Raw genomic sequence first — 27736 nt, 5'->3', positions numbered from 1 at the left:
CGCCACCCGACGGTCCTAGGTAACCATCGGAGGGGCCCTGAGGTGTCACTAGACGGGGGAGGGGGCGCAGGGTTGGGTAGGGGAGCGTGGCGGGGGACTCCCGGCCAGAGGCGGGAAATCGGGAGGAGGAGGGGAACCGGGGTGAGCGCGAGCGGGCGGCGGCGGCGGGAAGGAGGGTGAAGAGGGGGAGGGGCGGCGGCGCGGGAGGGGCGGAGTCGCCGCAGCGGCCGGCCGCGGGGCGGGCGGAGGGAGGGGGTGTGTGCGCGGGTCACATGGTCGCGGCTGCCCTCCCCGTCAGCCGCCCTCGCCGCCGCGGTGCGCTGGCTGCAGGAAGCCGCCGCGCCGCCGCTTTGTTGTTAGGGGCCCCGCGAGGAGCGCCGTTCGCCGCCGCCGCCGCCCTCTCTCCCCGCAGCCCGCTCTCCGGCCGCGGGGCCCGAGTCCGGGCGCCCCGCCCGTCCTGCCCATGAGGGGGCCCAGCGACCACCGCTGCCTCCGGCCCGGGGCGGCGCGGCGCTGAGGCGGCGGCGGCGCTGCCCGCTCTGCGGGATCGGGCGGCTCCGGCCTCCTCCCCGAGAGCACCATGGAGGTGAATGCGGGTAAGAGCCGACTGCGGCGGGTGGGGCGCGGCCGAGGGGCGCTCGGAGCCCGTTGGGCACTGCGAGGGCGGCGGCGGGGCCCCGGGGTGGCCGCCGCGCGCCGGGGACCCGCGTCGGGCTCGGCGCTCGTCGCCCGCCGGCCCGGCCCGCTACCGCCCTGCTGGCCGACCGCAACGCCGCAGCGCGGCCTGACGGCGCCGGCCCGGCCCCCCCTCACATGGCCCGGCCGCGCGAGCCACGTGCGCGCTGTGTTTACGTTCGGCGGCGCGCGGGCGCCGGTTGGCTGGGCGGGCGCGTGACGAGGCATTACATAATGGGTGCTGGGGCGGCGGCGGCGGGCGGGGACACGTGAGGCCGCGCGGCTCCGTGACCCACATTCCCGGGGCCGCAGGGACACGTGGGGGCGGGGGCGCGCGCCGGCCGTGAGCGCCGCAGCCCGTGGAGGCCCCGCCCCCGGAGCCCTCCGGGCTGTGACGTGGCCGCGATCCCCCTCTTCCCCCGCGGGATTGCTTGCCGCGGAGGGGGCTGCGCGTGCGCGCCCCGGGAACCCGCGGCTCGGCGGCCCCGAGCGGGCGCGGAGGCCGCAGTGTCCTCCGCCGGCGTGCGGAGCCGGGGCCTGGCAGGCGGGCGGGAGAAGCGCGGGGCGTGGGCGCGCTCGGGCAGGAGGAGGGCCCGCGGGGCGGTGTGGGGCTTCCCCGACACGAGACCCTCTGGGGTCGCCCGGCGGACGGGCGGAGGAAGGCCCCGGTTGTAGCGCTGCCTCGTGTTTACCAAAAAGAAAAAAAGAAAAATACCAGTTTTAACGATCTGCGGGGACGCGACTGACCTTGCACACCTTCTGTGATGAATACGCTCGAGGCGCCAGTCGGGACCGTGAGGGATTCCACCCTTAGCGAAGCCCTTGGCTCATGTGGGCGGTGACCCGGGGTGACTCCTGGGCCTCCTGTACAGCTGGTCCTTGTCAATTCGCTTAATTGCTTTAAACCCATGGGTCACTGGTCTTTCCTGAAACCGGTAACAGATTTTTTTTTTGTCTGTGCTGCGTGGCATGTGGGATCTTAGTTCCGGGACCAGGGATTGAACTGGGGCCCCCAGCAGTGCAAGCACCAGTCCTAAACACTGGACCGCCAGGGAAGTCTCAGGATAACAGAATTTGACTCTGTCAATCCCTTTCTTGCTACAGTTCCTGTTGCAACGCCACAGAGCAATACCAGGCGCTTCTGCCCTTTTAGCTGCCGCCCCTTCTCCCAACGAAGGATAGCCCTTTACCTAAAGCCAGTGAGGTTGCAGAAACAGCCAGTGATTATTTTTTAAGTTATTATATGTACTAAAACCATCCCTTGATAATAAATTGTTGTGAACGTTCCATGAACATTTAAAAAAAAAAGCCATTTTCCTGTGTTTTAATTACCTGTGGGCCTACTTAAGCTTTGAGGATAGTTTAAAAATTTAAGTAACTCTTACGGAATTAACCTTTTACTTGGTAAGGATTTAGAGTTTATAAACTTCTACCTCGTCTAACCCAGCGTGAATGAAGTCTTCCAGCTTCGTGGTCGGATAAGGTGGGCCGGCTCAAGTGATTAGAAAGTTTTTGTCTGATTTGAGCCTTCCTGGAACATTATCAGTGAACTTAATTTTGATTTTAAAGTGTGGCTACAAATTATAAAATTTCCTTACGATGATTGCTGACCCCCACCCCTCCCCTGTCGCCAGTTCACATCCCTTGGTCAGTGTTGTTTTTTTTCTGATCATCATCCTTGTTGCCCTTTGGGATGTGGCATCCAGAAGTGGAAGTTGTTGGTCGGTTACCAAGTTCCAAGCTGGGGATGCTGCTTGTAAATGAGTTCTCTGGCAGGCTCGGCTTTTGTAGCATATTGCTTTGCTGACTCACAGTAGCCTTGCAGTCAGCTATATTCTTCTCATGTGAACTGATTTGAAGCTAGGTTTCATCCATTGTGCAGATAATTGTTTGAGCTGAACTGTAGGGGCTTGCCATTATCATCCTTAAATTTTCTCTTTTTCCATTTGGCTCCAAGTTCAAGCTGTCGCAAGCTGTCATCCAGTATACTATTTCTGCCATCCCTCTGTCTGAAGGAGTGTTGATAAGCATTCTCTTGAACTTCCTTCACGTTGTTGTAAATGTTGGCTGGGGTGGGGCCAAATTCAGTGCTGTGTGGCAGCCTCCGACCCCTCCCTTTGGGTCCATAACATTTTATTAGTCAATACTTATTCACCCAGTGACCATTTCATGTAACTGTCCTGTAAATCATGACTCACTGTGTCTCTGCCCTCCCCATGACTAATACAGAGGGGAGACAGTGAAGCTGTAGAAATTGACTCTATACATTTTTGTCACAGATTTTGATTGAGTATACCAAGTTCTTTAAAATAAATAACATATTGTACACACTTCATAACTGTGGCGGCGATGCACATTTGAAAAGTTAGGAAAACATTCCCACATAGGCCATCGTTATCTTTACAAATCTGTAGTCTACTCTGTTTGTCACTTGGAAACAGTGAGATAATGGGAAGAATCAGAAATGAAGAAGGAAGTTGCCTGACTCGTTGTTGGAGTTGAGGGAGTCAGAAGGTGGCCTGGAAATAAGAACCTTCAGAGAAACCACTGGGTCCACGCGACACGTTCAGAATTGAAGGCAAGAAGCGTGGAGAGAGAGGGTTCGTTTTGTTTGAACTATCCTGATCCAACTCTTCCAGTATAATGACGGTAAAATAATAATCACCAGGATCTGTTGAGCATTTATGTGCCAGGCCCTTTACATGTGTTGCTACTTTGGTGCCTCACGTTAACTCTATGAAGGAAGGTGCTGTTGTCACCATTTGAAGATGAGGGTCAAAGTAAACTGAAGTGAGTAACTTACCCAGGCAAGTGGGAGAGCCAGATGCACATAATGCACTTGGGGAGCACAAGCTGTGCTGTAGGTTGAAGCCCACATAACATTTGAAGGCATAGGCAAAGCTTGGTGGTCCTGTCTCCTCAGGGGTCCATGTGGTTTGCCGTGGTACAGGGTCATAGCTGGTGGAAAAGGAAGGGGTCAGTAGAGCTTCCCCATTTCATCATTCCTCTCTTTTAATCTTGTTGCTAGTCAGTAGGGTTTTTTTTCCCCAGACACTAGATTACACTTGCCCCCCTACCCCTTCCCAGGAATTTACATGGAGACAAGAACACTGTTTTACAAAATAAGACCTATTTGTTTTTTGTCACCACGGTTTTTGTTTTCTTAAATAACGTCTTCTGTAGTACATCATTTAATAACTTACATATTCTTTAAGATCCCACTTATTGTCACCTTGCTCATGATCTCTGCCCTCTATAGTGCTCTTGTGCTGTCAGCAGTTCACAGTAGTTTGTATGAAACATTGCTCATGTTGCATTGGAATGCCTGGTTAATAAGGCTGTCTCCCCAGCTGGCCTTTAAAGCCTTTTAGGGAAGGGACCATCTTGTTCTCTGGAGCCCTGACACTGGGATACAATTGGAAGTTTAGTGCTTCATTAGGTCCACTGTATCATCTTGTGAGTAGAAATTACTAAAAACCTACTTTTAAAATGAGAAAACTAAAACTTCTTAAAGGTAAAAACGTTTGGTTCTAAGTCACTAGGCAGAAAAGTACACTCATGAGTTGAACTCAAGCATATTTTCCAGGATGATGGGCAGTGGGGGTGGGTGATGATGGGCAAGCCTAGAATTAGGGTAAGAAAACCCCAATATATGCCAGGACAGTAAGTGCTTCCCAGCAGTACAAAGTTTGATACTGTCTGACATTGACCACTGGGTAAGCCCTAGCCTGGGAACCTGGCCCAGCTCTAGGGTCCTTTTCAACTAAAAATAGAGAAGACTGTGCCTCAGCTAATTTTAGCTTGAGGCATCTAAGAAGTACATTCTGCCTGTTTCTGGAGCTGTTGGGACTTGCTGGTTCAGGGATTTTACCTTTCTTGTGTTACCATTAAAAACTGTCTCTGTAAAAATCACTTATTTTAATAATCCCCTTTTATGGACACCATTTCATTTCAATCTTATCATAACTCTGGCAGATATTGCCATTTTATAGAAGATGACTCAGGTTTAGAGAGATTGAAAGTAACCTGCTTGCCCAGGTCTTCTCAGTAAGAAATAATACTCTGTACTCTGGAATTAGATGGCCTTGACTTTCAACCCTGGCCCTGCCACTTAGTAGCTGTATTAACGTCTCTGAGTTCCTCTTCTGTAGAATGGAAAAATGGAAGTGAATTTTATAGGTTTCTTGTGAGGATGAAATGTGGTGTGAAATTCTGTCATTTTATTCTCGGCATTCTTGGTGTCTTGTATTTTTCACTTCCCCTTCTTCATTGGGTTGAGGAACTGCTAGATGTACTCCTTACCTTCTAGGAAATGAAATTTTAATGTTTTTGGGTTGCTAACTATCAGGTGGGTAGATTGGTGTCTGGTACATGCTGACACAACTAAATCAGAAGGTCTTGCTAAGAGAATGTAGCTGCTTCTTGATGGGTCATCTTTGGTTCCATGGTTCTTGGCACAAATGCTTCCTGTAAATGACTGTTGATTCCCTAAAGACAGGAGTTGGATCTTAACTGGATTGATAATAGCCCAGTAATTTTTCTTAGATTTGATTTTGGAGCTTTTGCAAAGGAAGGTGTGTTCTGGGTAATTAGTACCTTCTATTGCCCAGTCAGTGCTTTAATCCGGTTCTTAAGCCATCAGGATAGCTCTGATCTCTAGAAGTTTATTTCTAAGCTGAGGTAGTTAGAAGACCTCATGGGTGTAAATGGCTGACTCAAATGCTGGCCCTGGGCAGGTCTAACTTCCTCACCTTTTATCCTCTTGAGATGTTAGTGAATTTACTACCTAAAGTGTTCTTTAGAAAAGATAAATAGCTGTGAGACCTTCCTGTGGGAACTTATTGAAGACTAAGGATAATATTTTTCTTTGTATCCTGTTCCCAGTGGAGGTAAGTGACAAAAAAGTAGCAGTTTACTACCACCTGGAATTTCTAATATGACCTTTAGATCTATGAAGTTTTATGAAAACAGAGGGCACAGTGGTTTTACCCAGTAACACAACATTTGATAGACTTCCAGGTTAAAATCGTTTTTCTCTGGATTCACAGCGTTATTAGAGATATTCAGGCAGTTAAGTCGGTGAAAAAATCAACCTTGAAAACTATGGGCCAATTTGTGCTTGAGTTCACTAGTTATAGCCATTCTTAAACTTTAATATGACAAAGAATCGCCTGGAGAACTTGTTCAAAATGCTCATTCCTGAGGGTGCCTTCTCTAGTTTGGGCTTTGCGATAAGGGTGTCTGCAAGTCCAACGTCAGAAGTAGGTGGAGAAGGCAGTGTGTGGAACTGGGGTTTAGTGGATAGTCATAGAGTCTTTGGGGAACATCGCGACAGAAAGATTCTGGGGGCAACAGCTATGAAAGGTTTTCCATTTCCAGATAAACTACTTTATCCAGAGTTCCAGGTGTTACGTCTGTTCCTGATTGACCTGTGTTTTAGCCAAGTGCTGGGGGAGCTAAATGATGAACCCATTGTTCTAGGATTGTTCCATGTAAAGGTATAATGAAGGACGCAGAGACAGGACCAGAACCCGATTTCTTCACGGCCAAAACAACTTGATTACTCTAAACTGTGCTGTCGCTCAGGAAGGTTTTTCATTCCTTTTAGTAATAGGTTGGAAAATGAAAAGCTTTAGGTTTGGATCTGCATGTGCTCAGAATGACAAAGCCAGTGAGAACCTGCTCACATTTTAAATCAGTGGGAATTGTTTGGCTTTGAACTTTGTGGAAGCAAGAAGAATAGTAGGAAATAAGGAAGAAAATAAGTTACTTTTTCCTTGTGCAGTAATTTTAACCGTTAACCTGTCTCTAAAGTTAGTGACGTTACTGTTCAGATTTGCAAAAATAGAAAATATGTATTATCGAGTATCTAATTGTCTGATTTCCCCCATCTTTTCCAGGAGGTGTGATTGCCTATATCAGCTCTTCCAGCTCAGCCTCTAGCCCTGCGTCTTGTCACAGTGAGGGCTCCGAGAACAGTTTCCAGTCCTCCTCCGTCCCATCTTCTCCGGCTAGCACTAATGCTGATAACAACGGGAATCCCAAAAATGGCCATCTCTCCAATACTGAAGGCATCCTGAAGGATGATCGGATAGATTGTTCTATGAAAACAAGCAAATCGAGCGCACCTGGGATGACAAAGAGTCACAGTTCAGTGACAAGTGAGTTATTTAGTTTTCTAAAGGTTTGTGCCACCGATTGCAGGTGGGGCTTGTTTTATCAGCTGCTCATTTGGGGGACCATTTTATTTTGGGGTATAATTTTCACTCCCTTCTGGGTAATCATAGTTCAGTAGTTAGGTAAGAAATCAGTGATGATCTGAAAAGTTGCAGCCTAGGGGCTGTCATAATTGGTTCTTGCTGCAGAGCAAGATCTGTGCTTATGTACTCTGTCTGACCATGTTTCCTTCGAGGGTAACCTCTTACCCCATTTCACAGTTATCTCTCTTCTGCACTCCTAGTGCCGAATCTGGTTTCTAGACGGAGTACTTACTCGTGGAAAGGGGTTTGCTTTCATGAAGTTGGAGCTAGGAACATTTAGCGGATTGGGATATCCAAATGAGTCGTGGAAATTAGGATCCCTGAGTGACTGTGGAGGTGATGGGCTGGTACAGGGCAGGATCAGGCAGAGATGGGGCCTGACTGGGACCAGCAGGTGAGTTGAATTGAGTATTTGTACAGCAGCCTGTGGAGACACCCCTTTGCACCTTTTGTTGATAGACACCTTTGGCTAACTTCTTAATTCTTATCCAGCAGGATTGTTTTCTTAGCTCTGGTTGCATGTCTGATGTGAAGTAACTCTAGATTTATAAAATTTCAATGTATGTTTAAAATCATCGGGAAAGGAAAAACTAGCTCTCTGAGATATTTTTGGCAGTGCCATAAACTGTTTAAAAGAAATTCATGATTTCTTTTGATATGTCAATTTGGTGTAAAGATTTTTCTTTTACGTTATAAAAGTAGATTTGTATATTTTTAAAGTACTTACAGGTTGAACAAAATAAAATATTCAGTTGGAAAGAAAACAAACAATTTTAGTTTTTCTTCCAGCATTTCACTTTTGTGTCTGTTTGTGCCTTAGAATTTAGTGGCATGGTTCTACTGTGTAAAGTCTGTGGGGATGTGGCGTCAGGATTCCACTATGGAGTTCATGCTTGTGAAGGCTGTAAGGTAAAGCATGCTTTTGTTTCTTTAAGCTACCGATTCTGGGATTAAAGAAATTGCAGTTAGCATTGCCAGTTTACACAGTTGATAATCTGGGAGGAGGAGAGAAGTCAGCTGTTCCTCTTAAAGTTTTAAGCATTTTATGTAGTGTATAAACATAACTTGTTTTGAAAAATATATTTTAAATTCAGTGAAACTATTTCTTTTTTCTTTAAAATTTTGATATACATAAATTTGCTATCTCACTCAAACTTAAGTATAGTATGAAGTGTTTATTCATTAACGTGTCAGGCACTGTTCTAGGTGGTGGTGGACAGCAGGGAGCAGAGCAGATGAGGCGCTACTGCCTTTCTGGGACTTAGTTTAAACCAGACTTCGAGTAGGTCTCATCAGATACTTTGACATTCTGACAATGTCGGGTGCTAGGAGTTGGGAATAATTCCTAGATGTTTGTAAAAATGTGCTGTCTTCAGAAGTGATGCCAACTAAGTAAAAGAATCTTGAGTATAAATTGAGCCCTTGGGAAAGCTCACTTATAAGTTTAGTTGAATATTCCTGAGTCAGATAATTCCAAGTGAGAAGTCTATACCTCCTACTTATATCTAGGGAATCTCTCTCTTTTCTAATCTGGCACAGGCCTTTCTCCTGAGTGTCTAAAATTAACATGGCCAAGACACGTGCTCTTGCTGTTCTCTGACTGAAGCAGGAATACAGTTTGGCAGGATGTGGTGGGTGAGCAAAACAGTGAATGTACATGATGAAAGAGAAAATATTTTCTCGGGTGGCTCTGAATGAATTGTGAATTTTGTAGCTCTTAATGGCTCGATCACTTCACAAGGCTACTCAGTATTTTGTTCAGATGTAGCACTTTTCCACTGTTTTAAAATTCTATAAATAGTTCTTTTTTTTTTTTTACAAAAATATGAAATAATGTGGGACAGGCATTAGTCTCACTTTATACCTAGGGAAACAAAAGGACAAGCACATGAGCCTAGTTGTGTATTCCTGATAAATACCACACATAATTGCTCTTAAAGATGTGTCTAGCTCAGATATTACAGTGTCCAAGTATAGTATTGCAGTAACAAAGTATAAAAATGTTGTATCCCATAATTACTAATATAGATTCATCAAATATGTGGTTAGTTATGATAGTCAAGGGAAGTACAGTTTAAAATAATTTTGGTAATTTTGATTTTGCTGAAAAAGTCAGGGGAACCATTAAGCTGGAGATCTTTGAAGACCACTCACAGAGCATGAACTTAAATCGTGTAATGAAGGCAGTTCTGTGTAGCCATCTAGCTGGGAACTGTCTTTCCTGGATCCTTAGTTGGTCTGTGGCGTGTGGTGTGACACTTACCTGCTGCGGACAAGTAGCCAGGAACATCTGGCACATATAAGTAGGCCTTGCTGGTGTCAGCAGGTAATAATTCGGGAAAGACCGAGTTCTACCAACGTAATGCTTAGTTCTAGTGAGGAAGTTACGGTATGGAACACATTTCTCTGTCAGCTTGTTGAAAATGTCATTCATGTTTCAAGGGTTTTGGAATTTGTATGTGATTAAAGCGTGAGCCAGAGGGCATGCCGGCAGGCAGGGCTGGTAACAGGGTAAAGTGTAGGACGGGGGTTGGGTGGGCAGGGGTGTTCGGCGGTACTGAGATTCTCCAGCGGGAAGCATGGAAGAAGGGCTCTGCTTGGCTAGTAGGCACAGGTGCTTGCTGATGTCGGTAAGAACCCAGTTAAACTCTGTGTGTCAGTATTCTGCTTCCCTCAGCTCTGAGCCAGAGTTTCTTCCTGGTGGCTAGCAGTGTCCTGGCTGGTTAGGTGTGGGAGGACGCTTACAGGGAGTTCATCTGGATGTTTTTAAATGGATGGCTACGTCTTCCTTTGTTCTTAGGGTTTTTTCCGGAGAAGCATTCAGCAAAACATTCAGTACAAGAAGTGCCTGAAGAATGAAAACTGCTCTATAATGAGAATGAATAGGAACAGATGTCAGCAGTGTCGTTTCAAAAAGTGTCTGTCTGTTGGAATGTCGAGAGATGGTACGTCCCCAGTTTAAAGAGTGCTCTCCTTAAAGCGCGTGGAGCTTGGCCCTTATTTCTCAGCATAAACCGGAGCTATAAGCCGATTACCAATGGCCCCCTTGTGCTCAGGGTGAAACAGATTTTAGAAAACACATTTTGATGCCTTGTAGGATGCCAAATTCATTCAAGTCAAAATTCTAGCATCATCACCCCAGAAACAGCTTTTGGCTCTCTTCTTTTTTTGTTGCTTGCCTGTGAAAAGACCCATTTTTTCCCTATGCAATTTGAGTACTTTTTCTTTTTCCTAAAAAAAAAAAAAAAAAAAAGAGATTTACTTTTTCTTGATATAGGAGTCCTTGGCTTTTTTCCCTGATCTCTTAGCAGTCCTGAGGAACCCATTCCTCCCTACGTGAATCAGCTCTATCACTTCTCAGTCCTGATATGACACAGTGCTTTTCGGGCACTGATTCTGAATACTTTGAAAGGAGATGCAAAATTGAAAGAGACATCAGGATCTGGAGTGGAGGTGGTTGCTCATTTCTGGCATGACCCACTCCCGTGGAAAATAAAAGTTGTGATTTGCAGGACCTTTAGTATTATTTATGGATGACGTCCCTGGAAGATGTGACTCTTCCGTTCGTTGTTCTTGGGAAATCATTTTTGGATAGTCTCATTGTGTTCTAAGTAACATAATAGAGGAGTATGAGGTTTTCAGAGGGATTGGCTTCGTAGAGTTAATTAAGAATTGCTAAGAATGAACCTTGTATTTATCTAGGGAAGGGTCATTTAAGCAGTCCTTTAGATTACTCTAGTATCTTACTGACGCAGAAATATAGTATTGTAATGAGGTTCTCGAATGACAGGTTTCAGCAGTTGATGTTTTGTATTTTCAGTTGCTTGAAAATTTTTTTTATAGCACTAGAAATACTAATCCAAAGTTGGTGGATATTGTGATTTCCCCAGAAAGAGTAAAAATGGCCATCAGTTGTACAGGAGGGAGCAGAGGTAGAGTGTGCACCATGATAAAATTGTTCGTCTGTGGTCATGACAGTGTCAGAGGCTGCAGTTAGATTAGTGAGGCTTTCTTGCTGGGTGGATATTTAATTTTTGTTATCTCTGTATAAATGTTAGGTGGAAAGAAGCTTTTTCCCCTCAGGGATATGAACATTGGAAACAGGACTCATTCTAAGACTAGTCTCTAAGGTAGTGCAGGATGAATGATTTTATTTTTGTTTCATTGATTTTAATTGAAATCCAGTAAGTTTATTTTCCAATAACTACATTTCTATTGACTGTGATTTTTCTTTTCTTTTCTTTTTTTTTTTTAAACATTTTCTCTTTTAAGAAGTTGGAAAAGGAGATCCCTTCATAGTTGGGTCTTGAGAATAAGGTTACAGAAATGAACGGACAGAGGTCATTCAGGGAGTGATTGTACCTGTGGGTTCCATCAGCGTTGGTGGATGTGGGTAGCTGAATCACGTGTGCCTTCCTGAGAACAGAGCCTTCAGCTTTCTTAGTAAGGTGCTGTATAGGAATGCTGGTCTGCTGCAAACTGATTTCCATCAGTTAATTTCAAATTTCTTTCTTAGGCTTTGTTTATAAAATACCCTAGAGATCTTCTGAGCATTATTTTGAGAGAAAAACGAAAAATTGTCTTTCTGCTCCCACTTCCTGTGGTACCAGAAAAACATAACCAGCAAGTTTAGGATAATTTGGGCCAGACACAAATGGATGTTCTTTACTCATATGACCAGAAGCCATAGCTATCAGAGCCAGTTTTGTGTTATTTTGTATAAACGGGTCTTATTTAGAATGTAGATGTTAAATATCTTTTTCTTCAATAGCTGTTCGGTTTGGTCGTATTCCTAAGCGTGAAAAACAGAGGATGCTAATTGAGATGCAGAGTGCCATGAAGACCATGATGAACAGCCAGTTCAGTGGTCATCTACAGAACGACCAATTAGTAGAACATCATGAACAGACAGCTTTACCAGCCCAGGAACAGCTGCGACCCAAGCCCCAGCTGGAGCAAGAAAACATCAAAAGCTCTTCTCCCTCTTCAGATTTTGCAAAGGAAGAAGTGATTGGCATGGTAACCAGAGCGCACAAGGATACCTTTATGTATAATCAGGAGCAGCGAGAAAACTCGGCAGAGACCGTGCAGCCGCAGAGAGAACGGATTCCTAAGAACATGGAGCAATATAATTTGAATCATGACCGTTGTGGCAGTGGGCTTAGCAGCCACTTTCCTTGTAGTGAGAGCCAGCAGCACCTCGGTGGACAGTACAAAGGGAGGAACGTAATGCATTACGCCAATGGGCATGCCATTTGTATTACAAATGGACATTGTGTGAACTTCTCCAATGCTTATACTCAGAGAGTATGTGATAGAGTTTCCATAGATGGATGTTCTCAGAATGAGAACGAGAATAGTTACCTGTGCAACACTGGAGGGAGAATGCATCTGGTATAGTGAAATCACTTCTTTTGCTCACTTTGTATCAAGGAAAGCTTTGAAGCCTTGCTTTTATTCAGAGGACAGGGGCGGGGGTGTCAGAAAACCTGAGATTTACAGAATCAATTTTGCGTAGTACTTTAGGTCAAATATTTTTAATAAACATCATTTGTTGAATGAGCTGATTTCATACAGAGCTAGGTACAGGCGTGTTATTTGATTGGTACTATGATTGGGATTAGGATTTTATGTAAAATATGGTTCATGAAGAATCGGTCCTAATTCTTAGAAATCCTTTTCAAACTTGAAGCGTTCAGGTTAAGCATTGCCTTCCTAGCTTTGGGATTTTCTCAGAGGGCTGATCTTTTAGCTTGCCATGGTCAGTAATTCCTTGATTTAGAAGGAAAGTGTTTTCTTTAACCATTATGATGCAAAAAGGTCTTTGGATATAGAACATGGATGTTTTGTTGTTTGAAAATTTAGGCATAGTTTAATATAATTCGCTGGTTTCTAAGGATTTTCTCCGACTTCATCCCATGGAATGAGTTAATGTTACTCATATCATTTAAGTGTTTTCATCAAATACAATAGTCTGCATGAAAGTACATTGTTTATATTCAGCCCCAATTTCATCTAAAACAGCAGTAGCACGGCACTTCCAGTTTGCACAATGAGATCCTTTGATAGTGCTTGGTATTTTCTACAGCCAGGTAATTAAAATCCTCTTTTTTCATTTCAAGATAGTTGACTCTACCCCAGTCCTAATGTTAGATTTTTTGGGGTCACTTACAAGTATTTGATTCCATGGATCTGGAAGGTAGCCTCATATTTTTTTAGGCTTAGTGGCTCTGTTAAGGAGGGAAAAAACGTGTAAGCATTTAGGTTCTGATCTGTGATATTCTCCATGGTTATAGAATCGTCCCATTACTCGATCTCCTATGGATTTAATGAAAATTTAAAGGCTGATTTTACTAATAGAGTATACAGTGTATGTTTCATAATCTTTGTAGTGTCCTAATACCTTCTTTGGCTTCCTATTTTTTTCCTCTCCAATTCTTATTTAGAAGGTCCATCTTGTATGTCCAGTCATTGTGTCCTAATTGAACAAGTGGAGGCCAGTGGTCACACCAGTGTATATGAAATAAGTGGTCAGTGACCTTTTTTAAAAAAGTGAGGCATCTCACTGTCTTTTCCTGTTTGAAATTACAACAGTGTAATTGTGCCTATTTAGAAAAAGGTGAGTTTTGAAATACTAAGTGTGGGGTTGGACTCTAGGCCTGTGACTTCTAGCTGTATTTGGATAAATCACTAAACCTCATAAAGTCCCATTTCCTTATCTAAGAAATGGTAGTTATAATGTCTGCCATGACTACATAGTAGGGTTGAGAATCAAGTGAATGAATACGTATGAATTTGATTGAAAACCATAAAACCCAGTGCAAGATGGCAGCAATATTACAAAATAATCTCTCAAACCTCTGCAACAGGTTTTGAACTAGCTTGTGATAGATGTACTTTTTGCTTAGGCTACCTCTTTTATGATAAGTTAACTGCTGTTTAAGTTAGGTTGCTCTGAGGCTCTCTGTCACAAGGCAAGTAGCAAATGGAGAGAGTGCTAATATTAGTAGATTTTACTGGTGTCAGAGGGTATATTCATGGGGTTTCCATTGATTGATATGCTACCTTTGAAATTTCTTTACCACCTCTCACAATTCAGTAGTTCTTCTGTTTTATGCGTATTAGGTTTGTCCAATGAATAAGTCTCCGTATGTGGATCCTCATAAATCGGGGCATGAAATCTGGGAAGAATTTTCGATGAGCTTCACCCCAGCAGTGAAGGAAGTGGTGGAGTTTGCAAAGCGTATTCCCGGCTTCAGAGATCTCTCTCAACATGACCAGGTCAACCTTTTAAAGGCTGGGACTTTCGAGGTAGGTTTTATTTATCCTGAATATTGATACAGGGCAAGGTAGTATTTTATTTTATTTTATTATTATTTTTTTTAAACGAATTTATTTATTTTGGCTGTGTTGGGTCTTGGTTGCTATACGTGGGCTTTCTCTAGTTGCAGTGAGCAGGCTTCTCATTGCGGTGGCTTCTCTTGTGGAGCACAGGCTCTAGGTGCGCGGGCTTCAGTAGTTGTGGCACGCGGGCTCTAGAGCGCAGGCTCAATAGTTGTGGCGCACGGGCTTAGTTGCCCCGTGGCATTCGGGGTCTTCCTGGACCAGGGCTCGAACCCTTGTCCCCTGCATTGGCAGGCAGGTTCTTAACCACTGTGCCACAGGGAAGTCGAAGGTAGTATTTTACTTTGATCCTTTTCTCAACAACTGTTTATAGTCCAGAGGCTGAAAATATCAACAAAAGAATGACCATCTCAGGATCTTGGGAAAAGACAAGGTAAAGGCCGAGTTACTTAGGACTTTAAATACAAATGGACTGTATTTGCAGCACATGAACTCCAAGTTCTAGAATCGCTTTCAGGTGTGGACTTGGTGGGTTCCCCGAGTTAGACACCTCCTGATAGCCTAACCCAGCGTTTACTATGTTCAGTACTGGACACGAAGGGTAAATAGATGGTGGTTTTTGTCTCCTAGGAGGTGGTAGGATATTCGGGAGTTGTTTCAGACATCTCTTATGTACCACTGTGAATCTTCATGGCCTCGCCTCACTCCAGGATCCTTGGCCACTTTTGCTACTCCACTTTCTCTGCTGTGGTGCCTTCTGCCTGGACCTGGGGCAGCCCGTGTTGCCAATTTGAGTAGGATGCAGACAGAGCCTCTCCCTGTGCTTGCTTAGGGACCTCTCACCTGTCTGCCCCGGGGCTTCCCTGCTGCTGCTGAGGTGGGAGAAGTCTCAGCACTTGCTCAGCACTCACGTAGGCATTATCCTGAAAGGCAGGGGGTGGGTGGGACATTGACGCCGGTGGGCCCAGTCTTTGGTCAGCAGGGAAAGGGAGCTGGGGGAAGATCTTCACTTCCCCGGAGGGTCCCACGGGATCGGGCTCTCAGTTGTTCTTGATGTCAGGTGGTGTCCAGCTTAGCAGTATGTCCTCTGATACTGACTCTCTTTCCTTTCCATCTCATTTCCTTTTTCTTAACTCCTGTTGTTTTCACATGTGCCAGTGCACATCCCATATAAACCCTTGCCTTCGGTTCTATTCTTTGGGGCACCTGAGCTAGAACAGAGAAGATGTTTTTGTAAATAAAATAGCTGTGATAGAATTCCAAAGAAACACCTATAGGTTAGGGTTTTCAGTTCAAAGGAAAATATTAGACTTAAGGTTTCAAGTCAGAAGGGATGTCAGAGATCGAGTTCAATTCACCCAGTTTTGAGGTTAGATAACTACGGCCTAGAGAGGTGCAGAACTTTTCTTTCCTGGGTTACCAGTAAATTCATAACACAGTCAGGACTAGAACACAAATCTCTCACTCCAGGACTTGTGTTCTTTTCACTTTGTGATTTGTCTGAGGATTGCTGTGTTGTAGCGCTAGCACCATCTTAGAAGGCTCACTCTCTTTTGGGTTGTCTTGGGTAAAACAAGTCTTTGCTTGGGAGCATTGCAAAGGGCAGGTGTTTGTTCAGTGTTCCTCTGGTTATGAGAGGAATATGTGACCTAGATGTTACCGTTTACTATAGTGGAGGGAGTGCTGCAGGTTAGCAGTTGTTGACTGGTTTGGTCTGCAGGTTAGCAGTTGTTGACTGGTTTGGTCTGGATTTCCATTATACCTTGATGTCTGGAGCACCTGCTACCATAGTTTTCTTTGTGTATTGTCTCTTTGGGTTATGCTTTCTTAAAATAGACTATGATTAGAGTTCGTCTGCTGCATTTGCCTTGGTTGCATTTGGTGTTTGTGTGTTTCCAAGTGTTGTTGCATTGAAATACTGCTCTTTTTACTTAGGGCTTAGAGACCATATGATACACTTGGTAGCTTAAAGAGTTTGCTAAATGCCTTTGGCCAAGGCCCAGTTTCAAATTTCTTGGCATTATTGCCTGCTTTAATTTCGGGTTTTGGGCTTTTTTTTGCCTGCTTTAATTTTGAATTTACATTTCAGAATCTTTATTAATAGTTTCAGAGTATCACAGGACTTGAGTATTTTGCCCCTGGTGGCTGGAATTTTTTTGATGCTCTTCCTAGAGTATTTATCGCTTTGGTGGAGATTTTGTCTTAAGCAAATGGTTCTGGGTAAAAATAAACTCACTTTTTCTTCTACAACTCTTCTTTTATGTGTAGGATGTCTCTTAACTGACTTGAATACTGAGTTATTTTTTAGTATTACTATTGAACTTCTCCAGATACATTTAAGTCTTTTTCTTTTTCCAGGTTTTAATGGTACGGTTTGCATCATTATTTGACGCAAAGGAACGTACTGTCACCTTTTTAAGTGGAAAGAAGTATAGTGTGGATGATTTACACTCAATGGGAGCAGGGGATCTGCTAAACTCTATGTTTGAATTTAGTGAGAAGCTAAATGCCCTCCAACTCAGTGATGAAGAGATGAGTCTGTTTACAGCAGTTGTCCTGGTTTCTGCAGGTAAGGAAGCTGCTCGACAGTTGTGTGACACCTGGAATATAGTGACCAAGTGGGGAGAAGGTGGCAGTCGGCTAGGTTCTGGCAAGCTATGTAGAGGGGAGAAGGCCTTAGGAAATATACTAAACTATGAATCTGTTATTTTTGCATAATTAAATTTTTTTTTTTTAATCATGGCAGTAAAAGTCACAAGTGCTGTATAGGGATAAAAGGATGTTTAGATCTGGGCCTCACATATACCACTCTTAGTCTTTAGCTTTTGTTCATAATTTTTTATGAGTCTAAAGTGTTATTTCATGGATTTATTTTTTGGAACATTGTGTATTTCTAGGTAGATGGTTATAATATGAATCTAAGTTTTGGTTAAAATATTATGTGGGTTACTTGAAAATGTTACAAGTATCAAGATGTATTACTGTGTTTTGTTACAAAAATCAGAGAATTGTGAGTTGTAGGCTCTCACCCAGCTTTGCTACTGAACTTTCTGTGTGACTTGGTAAGTAATTTTCTCTCTTTGAGTCTCGGTTTCCTTATCCTGTGAAAGGAAGGGATTGTACCATGGGAGCCTCCAAGATTGTTGAATCCTATCATTTAATGTTTATTTATATGAGTCATTGATGGTGTTTCCCAATTTCCCTGCCACCTTGCATTGTATTGCAGTTATTTCTGACCAAAGTATTTCAACTCAGATGGTACTTAGTAAGGCAGAGATTATTCCCCATAGCAAATTGGAAATTGAGCCGGTGACTTTCTTGGGGACATGTAAGAAAGTGCCAGCCATTTTTAGGTATCGCTAACTTTATTTTAAACCATTTGTTGAGAATTAGACAGTTTTTTTTTTTTTTTTTTGGTACGCGGGCCTCTCACTGCTGTGGCCTCTCCCGCTGCGGAGCACAGGCTCCGGACACGCAGGCCTAGAGGCCATGGCTCACGGGCCCAGCCGCTCCGCCGCGGCATGTGGGATCCTCCTGGACCAGGGCACGAACCCGTGTCCCCTGCATCGGCAGGCGGACCCTCAACCACTGTGCCACCAGGGAAGCCCTAGGCAGTATTTTGATATTACTTGCTTTAAGTTTCCCATTTGCTTCCTACTGTGTAAAAGACCTTGTGCTGAACACTGTGAGGGTTGTAAAGTATAAGTTGTGGCCCCTGGTTATGTGGCTGGACTGTAAGTCAGTAACTCTTACGTCAGCGATCCTTAAGGAGAGGAAGCTCTTTGTATATCTTAAAGGGCCTGTTGCACGTCAGTGGTATAAAAAACTTACGCCATTTGCAGGCATTATTTGGCTACCTTTTCTGATCAGCTCTACCTGGGTAGCTAAAAATGCACTTATGGGAGTAGTTTGGATGGACTGTGTCAGTGAGGGATGCCTGGTTTCTTAGTAACCTTGTAATGCTTCTTGCACTTACCTACCATTTCGCAGTCTCTTCATGAGTAATTAGTAATGGTTTGAGTTGTCATCAGATTACTAAATCTTTAATTGTGAAATAAAGGTAATCCATACTCGGTAACTTCTTTATCTGATGAATATGCCTTAAGTGCCAGGTGCTCGGGGGAGACAGAACAAGCATTAAGACACCGGCTTTGTGTTCCATTTGGAGAGACGGAACCAACACAGAAAGCTTTGTGTTACTAAACTGCTTGGTTCCGACTGAGGTAGGTAGGAGTTCAGGAAGGAAGATGAAGTCATCTGAGAAGGCTTTGTGGGGAGGATGGGGTATTAGGTTTTCCCAGCCAGAGGCGAGGGATGGCATGGGGCGGGGCCAAAGCCTGGGGTGCTCGTCGAGGAGGAGGGGGCAGAAGGCTCGGGGTGAGGGGAGCACCAGGTTATAGAGTGACAGCTGGCGAGCTGAACAGAAGAGCTTCACCTGGAATACGGGGCAGTGGGAAGTCAGTGTAACTTCCTAAGTAGGGGAATGGTCTGGCATGAACAAAGCCACGCTTTAACCTTACTTCTGCGTTTCTGTCCTGGGTGGATTAGACAGGTGAGTCATCAGAGCTGGAGAGTCAGGTCGAGAGGCTGTTGAAATACCTCCAGGAATGAGGCAGTGGAGTGAACTCTCCTGAAATAGGTTGTGGCAGAGGAGGGGGGAAGGAGGGACTGTGTCCCCGAGGTAGTTCAGGGGAAGAAAAGAAGGCCAAGGGGTAAAGGGGAGCTCTCTGCCGGCACCGTGCTACTTCAGTTGTGTTTTCCACCAGGAACGTGATTTTTATGTTTCAAATTTTAATTTCGAAAAAGCCTTCTTTTGTTATCTGATCCTAAGAATAATATGGGTTCTTTGAGAAATTAGAAAACATTAAGATGAAAATAAAGATGATAATATCACTACCAAGAAAGACCACTGTTAGCATTAGGGGTCTGCCTCTCTCCATTCACCCATCCATCCATTTGTCCATTTGCCTGCTTATTGATAGATGGTACCAAAGGGGAGAAACTGACTGTAAAAGATGGTAAGGCATTCTTGTTTGTGTTGTGTTTATATATGAAGATACACAGGCAACACAGTATGCATGCATTTTAAAATGTCGAATTTAAAGCTCTGTCACTTAAAAAGAACTATTGTTGTCTTTAAAGCAGAAAAATAAAATTCCATAACTATAGAAGGGTATAAAATGGAAAGCCTTCCTTCTTCTATTCCTAGCCTGTCCTTCAGAGAACTAGATTTCTAACCATCTTTCTTTTTAGTTGTTCTGATGGTTGCTGACCAAACTCTAAATACTATGCTTGTACCTCTTTTTATTTAGCAGATGTAACTGATAAATAAACGTTCCCTCTTGGGGCTTTCCCTGGTGGCGCAGTGGTTAAGAATCCGCCTGCCAATGCAGGGGGCACAGGTTTGAGCCCTGGGCCGGGAAGATCCCACATGCCGCGGAGCAGCTAAGCCCGTGCGCCACAACTACTGAGCCTGCGCTCTAAAGCCCGTGAGCCACAACTACTGAGCCCACGTGCCACAGCTACTGAGCCTGCGCTCTGCTCTAGGGCCCCTGTGCCACAACTATTGAAGCCTATGTGCCTAGAGCCCATGCTCCACAACAAGAGAAGCCACCGCAATGGGAAGCCCATGCACCGCAACGCAGAGTAGTCCCCGCTCGCCGCAACCAGAGAAAGCCCGCACGCAGCAAAGACCCAATGCAGCCAAAAATAAATTTAAAATAAATAAATTAAAAAAAAAAAGTTCCCTCTCACTTTTCCCCCTCAATTTTTATGTTTTATTTCTTGTGCTACTTTATTGGTTTTATTTATAAATTTAACATGCTCACAGTCTTTGCTCACTCACTCTTTCATAACCTCTCAGATAGTTTAGATAGAATATTCTCACCATCCAGGGACACAGGGCCCTCCTTTCTCCACATCCTGGCTTCTTCTGCGCTAACATTTCTTCTGCGTTGTCAAGAATGAAAATATTTACGTTCTGTTCTATAAATGTGGCTATTTCCCGTGCTTTATTTATCAGTTGATTCTAAACATTGAACAGTCAAACATCAGCATTCGTAGTAGTGTGATCACGTGACTAGTGCTCTTAGTGTTCACACGGTGGGACTGAAAGGGTAACAGGCAACATAGACTCTCCCCTAAGCCTGCCCTTCCTGAAGGGCATGTTCCAGGGTCAGATAACAAATGGGTTATTTATTTATGTTCTCTGTTAACTGTTTAGAATTAAGCAACATTGTAGTTTGCTTTATATTCAAAATAGCTTTTGTTTTTCTTGGAATCTACACTTGCCTTCTGGTTCTTGTTCTCTTCTGGTGGTGGTTGTCCGAAGAAATGCTAGTTAATGATCTCATTATATAATTTTGTATTCACAGCAGACCTTGGATGTGAGCTAGGACATGTTATCCTCAGTTACGACAGGCAAGGAATTTGAGGAACAGGGGGCTTGAATAATTTGCCCAAGGTCACGTTTTTCATAATGGGCTGATCAGGCATTTGAACTCCTGTTAGTCTAGCTTCAGGAGCCTTCCCACTCTGCCGCTTGTTAACAGAATAGCTGTAGCTGCTAAGGGAGAGAGCAGTCTCAAGCATGGTATTTATTTGCCTGTGAGATTGGAAGACTTTTGATACCATGGAGAGAAGAGGAATTACACCTGGAAGGTAAACTCTTTTTCAGGTTGTGTGTAATGGCCGCAGTCACTTCCAGTTGAAGATGAGAGACTGGCCTGTGGGTGTGAGACCAGAGCTCTCCTGGATGTAGGTTTCAGTTGTCCTCATGGAGGCTTCGTTGAAGGAACTTAACTTGCATCGTGTAGGAAGTGAATATGCATCAGGAGCACAGTTGGTGAGGAGGACAAGCTTGGGAGCTAATTAAGGAAGTAGAAAGCCGTATCATGAATTAAATTCTGCAGGTGGTAGTATAGCACTTAGGGCATCCTTTGGAAGGTGAATTTCCATTTCAGTCTGTGCCTTCTAGTGTTGCAGTTTCTAGAGGATCGTTGTTTTATGATCCAGCTAGATTTGTAGTTAGGTCCTCTGGCCTTCAAATCATGAAAGCATGGTTTTAGAAAAATTTAATATGATTAACATTTTTAGGTACAGTATAGGCATCTGTTTCCCCGAAGGGGGTTGACTACATAAGCATAGGTCACTGAAACACAACATATTCACTGGAGGACCAACCACGTATAATACTAACTCAAATGTCCTCTCCCACTTCCTGTCTGTTTCTTTCTTTGCCATCTAGATTATATTGTTTGTGGGGATCACCGTCATTTTTTCCCAGTTGTTGTAAATTACTGATGATACCATGTAAACTTTCTTCGGCCCAAATATGAGCTCTCTAAAGGAAGGAATTTTGGTTTGTTTGTTATGTTCACTGCTAATTCCCTAGCACCCATCACAGAAGAAGTGTTTGGTGAATGAATTAGCAAATTGCAAGGCTGTTAAAGAAAACAATTACTTGAACATTAAAGGCAAGGAGAGTCTTGGAAGCATGATTGAAAGCTTTAAGTAGGTTTGCAGAGATGACCCTTATGATTGTATGGGCAGAGATCTTTTGTCCATCTCACAATTTTGTGTGATAAATCATGACTCCCTCCACCCCCCCAGCCCGGAGTCAACATTCAATTTGTCTCTTTTCCTGTAAGAATTAGCACACAGTTGTAGTCATAATCCAAATTTTATTAAATGTAATATAAAACTATTTTCATCATTTTTTCCTGCATTTAAGTTAGTCAGACTTTCCCCCTCTTTACTATTAAATTTTAATCCTTGTTCTGAGTGTTTGCATTGCAAGTAACGTTTTTCAGCTATCAGTTATAATGTAAGACCTCCTTGATTTCCTTGTAAAAAAAATGAAAAAAGGGTGTAAATGGCCAGAGAATTTTGCTGCTTTGGAGAAGTCCTTTTCTTGTTAATTACAGCCCCCTATACTTGAAGCCATTGAATATTTCTTGTGCACTACGGTGTCCTATTGTAAAGGGAAGAAATGACCCACGCTGATGAAAAAAGTCCATGGCCAACAACATAAGTTCGGCTCATTTAAGGATACTTTCCTTTATTGCTGGTTTATGCTAAATCACTAATTTATTAACATTTTTGTATGATGAGTTTAATAAACACAGTATGCTAAGTAAAAGTGAATGCAAGTTAATATAACTAGGTAATAAATTTGCATACTATGTTAGTTATCTACTACTGCATAACAAATTACCCGAAAACTCAGTGGCTTAAAAATGCATACGTTTATTATCTCTGAGGGTTAGGATATGGGTGCCTCTGGCTCAGGGTTTCTTAGGAGGTTGCAGTCGAGCTGTGGGCAGGCTGTGGTCTCACATGAAGGCTCCACTAGGGCAGGACCCGCTTCCAGGCTTATTCACGTGGTGGTTGGCAGGAGTCATTCCCTGCAGTTGTTAGACTGAGCACCTCAGTTCCTGGCTGGCTGGCGGCTGGGGACCACCCTCAATTCCCTCGCACTCAGGCCACTTCACAGGGCATTTCACATGGCGTCCGGCTTTCCTCAGGGCAAGCGAGTGAGAGCTTGCCTAAGGTGGAAGCCACCGCTTTTTCTACAGTGTTTCATTCCTTAGTAGTGAGTGAGTCTGGCCCACCCAAGGGAAGAGGGATCCACTCGTGGGTCCCAGGTGCCTGCCACCTACGGTGACGTGCCAGTGTGGTATGTTCCACATGAGATGAAAATACACTGCTAAACCACATGACCCATTTGGTTTTGCCAATCAGAAGCAGTTGAAATTAGATAGCATCTAATTTTAAAAATCAGAACTTCTAGATTTTTGTGAGTAGATACCTAATCACTATAAAGAACTTTGATTTATCAAATGAACTATGCGATATATATTTTTATAATAAATAGCTACAAAAATTTGCCATTGGGATTTAAAAATCTCTGTCAGTTATCTTTTGCCTCTGTTCCAATGTGTAAAACCTTGTTTTGAATTCATTGATGAGACCGACAGCACGGATTATATTTGTATTTAATGTTAATAACATGTCCTCTCCTCCATCTCGCTCTCTTCCTCACTCTCCCTCAGATCGATCCGGGATAGAAAACGTCAACTCTGTGGAGGCTTTGCAGGAAACGCTCATCCGCGCCCTAAGGACCTTAATAATGAAAAACCATCCAAACGAGGCCTCTATTTTTACAAAACTTCTTCTAAAGTTGCCAGATCTTCGATCTTTAAACAACATGCACTCCGAGGAGCTCTTGGCCTTTAAAGTTCACCCCTAAGGCCTTGGTTTATTTAAACATGGACTGATTCATGCTGACTGTATATTTTGTGCGGAAATGCTTATTTACGTGTGTACCATACGTGGAGGTAGGAGAGACCTCTAAGACAACGTGAGACTGCAGGCCGCCTCTGTAACCAGGCAGCAGCTGTTTGAGATTTCTTCAGCCATGCTTAGACATTGACCGCAATTCCCCGGTAGACCAGTCAGCGGTGTTGCACTTAAACTGGAGAAGTTACACTGAATTATAGTCACACTGAATGTTAGACTTTTTCATCTGCCAAAACCAAAAACCATTTTGATCTCCCTGTGGTACAAATACAATGCACAATCACAAGTATATGAGGACTTAAAAATTAATCCTTTGTGGTGGAAGTTCTCTTGTAAGATGGAAACTTGATTTCACCCCAAGACTGTTTGATCTGGTGTTTGGAGACTTTGCAAGTTAGGAAACCTCCTTGTCTGTGCTCCATTCTGCCACCGTGAAAGTGCGTGGTCCTGGACAGGCTCGCTGGTTGTGGAAAATGAGACTTGATCGTGTTCCCAATGCCCCGCCTCACAGAGATGCTGACGAATGTCTAGAAAGCATATTTACCTCCTGGGAGATAGGCACTATGTAAATACGGTAAAAGTTTTGTTATTATAATTATTCATAATAATACTCTTTTTATTTCTATGCATTTCTGAGAAATCATTTCACAGTCCACACCGATCTATTATTCAGGGTTCCTGCGTATGTGTGGGTTGTCCTTCTGGCACACACATATTCAAAGTTTATGGGTACATTAAATACATAGTATGTGTACATAATATCTATGTGAATATAGTTATATATAAATATATTTCTTCACAATATTTTAAACTGTGAAGAACTTTATCATACAATAAACTTAAAGCAAGAGGTGTCAAAAGACCCAAATTAGGTGCATTTTACCTGTTGATGACATAACCATTGCTTTAAATCTTTAGATAGTAGAGTAATGAATTTATGCTCTATTTTTGTTTATCTAAGCAACACTTAATGTACAAGTGCAACAGGCAGTTGGGTCCAGATTTCAAAAAACATGTATTTCAGAGTTCATCTTTGGCAAAATCTTTGGTTCAGGTACTAGTTGTTTAAAAGTTCATTCAGATTCTTACTTTGTGCTAAGAAAGTTGCATTGCTGCCCCTTACACACATGCTGTAGCTTGATGACAAATATTTGGAGTCTTTCTGGAGAACCAACCAATGTTTAAGAAAACTGTTCAATATGTTGATGTGTGCCTGTGTGTGTGAGTGTGGGTGTGCAAGTGTGTTCTGAATCCACTTGGGGTTTTTTTCCCCCTAAATAACACTACAGGGATTTTGTCAAATTAGATTTAATGTATAATTTGAAAAATCGTTTAGTGTGTGACCTGCAGGCTTAGAAATGGCATAGTCAGAGACATTTCATCCGCATTTCTGATACTGGGCTTTATTAAATAGATAAGATCAGCCTCTTTATGGCAGTTGGAGAAAATTGCCAAAAGTTGAGGATTTTATGTATGTTTTTCTGTTGCCCTGGAAGATAGCAATTAATTGGGTTTTGGGGTAAAATTGCCTTCTATATAATTTTTGGATGGTATAAAATTACAAAAACGAAAAGATCCCATTTTACTATACTCAGCCTGTTACTTTAATGACATGTGAGCAGAATGCCTTATTTTGTAATAACCTTGTTTAACTTGTTGCTACTGGGACTTGAATTTCTGTGGCACTAGTTAAGTTAAAACAGAGTTAAACCCTCTCATTATTAAAGAGGAAAGGTGATGGTGATGTCTGTAATACAATATAAACCATAATCGTGATTTACCTTAAGTAGGTATGACTTTTATGGGATATATAGTGTAGTTTTTGTGAACTCTTCACATGATACCATTATCTTTTTATAATTTTTTTTTCTAAGATAAATGCACAGTTTTCTTATATGGGGAATAGAAACAGCTTTTTTGAAGTAATACTGAAAACCTCAAGGATCATGTTGTTTCTTAATTTTTGCCTTTTGCATAAGCCTCTTTATAACATATATCTTTAAAACAGTTACTAAGTCTTTAGGAATGTGTAACCAGAACTATGTTAGTATTGCTTATAAAACTTTAGTTAGGTTCAATATATACATGTATACATCTATATATAGGTATAGAGATTTGCATTTTGTCTTGTAAAATTTTATTTGAACAAATTCTTCCTGTAGGTAATGGGAAACAAAATTCATAGTTCATATGCCACTTGTAGCATTTCTGTATTTGAAAATAGCCCAAGATGGAAACTTCTAATTCTAGAATTAAACCAGCAGCCTATTACAAGCACATTCTTTGATTGAGTCATTGGTTATAAACCTACTAAATGCGGAGAAGACGACCAGTTTAGGGAACTTCTGAGTTGGTGGGACACTGTTGATTAATGAACAATGTACTGTATGAATTAAGTGACGCTTTAACTCTGATTTTACATTTTAAAGTTAACATATGGGCATTATGTCAGCAAACTTAAGGGCATTATGTCAGCGAGCTAAAACATTTTTTCCTGTGCTTTTAATGTATCTCTTTACATGATCTGAGAGAGGGTTCAAGCCTTTAGGGAGAAATAGCTGAGGAAAAGGGGGGGAACATCGTCTTGGGATGAAGCTTTTCCTTATGGCGATGGTTTAATTACAGATTCAGAAATTAGAAGGAAATTTCAGTGGATTAAGTGTATAGCTTTCGTAACTACATTTCAAGAAATTACCATTGTAACTTGATAAGATATGATTTATTTTATGTAAACATCATTGCAAAGCAAGGTGTAGAAGCTCAGCTAGATTTATTACTGTGCACGAGAGTAAGTACCTATCTCAGTTACCCTTTTCCAATATAAAGTTTGCTGAATGTACAAGAAGAGTTTATCACTTAGGATATAGAATTTTTTAGGGGCTGGGGGGGAGGGGCTCTGTCAGGAAATTACCTAGAAACAAAGATTGTCTTGATTTGATCTGAAACATAAAACTTGAAGCTATTCTTGAACTAACATGGAAAAATAAAATGGCTATTGTTTTAAAAAAATGATAGAACTATATTGTTGACAAGATAGGAATTACGTTTATTTTCTACAAACTGTTACCGATGAACACATGGATAATATCTTCCTCTTTCTGAAAAGTGATCTGTACATGGGGGGAGGGAATAATAAATATTATTTCTAACCAGCTGTGGTTTTTGGTATCTTTCTATCCTGACTTTTTGGTAAGACCATCTATAATTTAACTTACTACTTTCCCTGGAGCAGAGCAGGGTCTCCTACGCATTGCACAGATCTCTGATTCAGTGGGGGGAGGGGCCGTGTCCGTATGCAGGGCTGTTTTAAAAAGAAGACTGTCGTAGAGTTTGTTGAGAGATTCCAGCAAGGGTCGTTTTTCTGTAATGCCAGCTGAATGGTGGTTTGCCGTGTTTGATAAGGTGGTCTTTCTGGGAAGGAGATGGTGAGAGAGGAAGGGGTAGGGAACCTGATGTAGCTGAGACTCAGCCTTGGCCGTGAATGGGATAAGGAGCCTCAGCAGGACCACGACCTCCTTTTCCCTTTCCCAGTGGTTGCAGCCAGGGGGGCAAAGTTAAGGTGGTTACTTAACTCAGCACTCCCTGCGGTTGTTTCCAAGACCAGTAACATCCACTACTTTTCTGTGAATATTAATCGATGTTAGGTGGGACAAATGGGCTTCTTGATTAAACAAATGTGGCAATACTGGGTTAACCAAGGTTACTGAGGTCTTTGTGGCATTCCTGTGCTCTCATGAGCAAATGTGCGTCGTGGCTCCTAAGGAAGGATTTAGTGGGTTGTAGTTTTTCCCAAACTTTCTCCACCAAATAACCCCTCCGCCCCTTCTTTTTTTTTCTGTGCTGAGCTCCTCTGAGGGCTCCTTGGAAAGTGTGCTTTTCTGGAGAAAAAATCCCTGTTAACCCACTTTGGGTTTTCATCAGGATGTTGGTCATATTCTGTGGATTATTGTACAAATTTGCATTGTATTTTGCCCCTTTTTTGCACAGTGTAAGAAACATTGAGCTCTAAATAAATGTGTGGTTGATGGAAAACAAAAGATTAAAGTCCTTCCAAATTTTGGGAACGCTACAGCTGAGTAAATGAGTAAAGACAGCCAGTTCACGGATCTGGTTTTAGTTTTTACACGCATTTCGGCCTGTTAAAATTTGTTACATTT

The 27736-nt window shown here is 42.8% G+C and overlaps 1 protein-coding gene across 5 annotated transcripts; it reads left to right on the top strand.

The window, feature by feature from the left end:
- NR1D2 (nuclear receptor subfamily 1 group D member 2) lies at positions 1-26731 on the top strand. Of its 5 annotated transcripts, none has more exons than XM_019948630.2 (8): positions 1-19; positions 6576-6836; positions 7756-7844; positions 9736-9880; positions 11707-11954; positions 14061-14246; positions 16638-16848; positions 23333-26731. In XM_019948630.2, exons 2-8 carry the CDS (start codon positions 6779-6781, stop codon positions 23527-23529), a joined length of 1134 nt encoding a protein of 377 aa, XP_019804189.1. In that variant the 5' UTR covers positions 1-19; positions 6576-6778; the 3' UTR covers positions 23530-26731. The 5 variants fall into 5 exon arrangements, with proteins under 5 accessions (XP_019804189.1, XP_019804187.1, XP_019804188.1 ...); XM_019948628.2 differs by having other exon boundaries at positions 11707-12329; XM_019948629.3 differs by lacking the exon at positions 1-19 and adding an exon at positions 304-596 and having other exon boundaries at positions 11707-12329.
- The last annotated feature ends 1005 nt before the right edge of the window (positions 26732-27736 follow it).

Source organism: Tursiops truncatus, chromosome 4, assembly GCF_011762595.2.
Source record: "Tursiops truncatus isolate mTurTru1 chromosome 4, mTurTru1.mat.Y, whole genome shotgun sequence".
Taxonomy (NCBI): Eukaryota; Metazoa; Chordata; class Mammalia; order Artiodactyla; family Delphinidae; genus Tursiops; species Tursiops truncatus.
The sequence above is the reverse complement of the archived record's forward strand: the minus strand, read 5'-3'. Positions and strand labels throughout refer to the sequence as shown.

What these genes read in the sequence shown, in the direction of transcription:
- NR1D2 (XM_019948629.3), top strand. An exon ending in CTGGAGGGAGAATGCATCTG is followed by an intron (nt 12,330 to 14,060) that starts GTATAGTGAAAT and finishes TATGCGTATTAG; the next exon opens with GTTTGTCCAATGAATAAGTC. An exon ending in AGTTGTCCTGGTTTCTGCAG is followed by an intron (nt 16,849 to 23,332) that starts GTAAGGAAGCTG and finishes ACTCTCCCTCAG; the next exon opens with ATCGATCCGGGATAGAAAAC.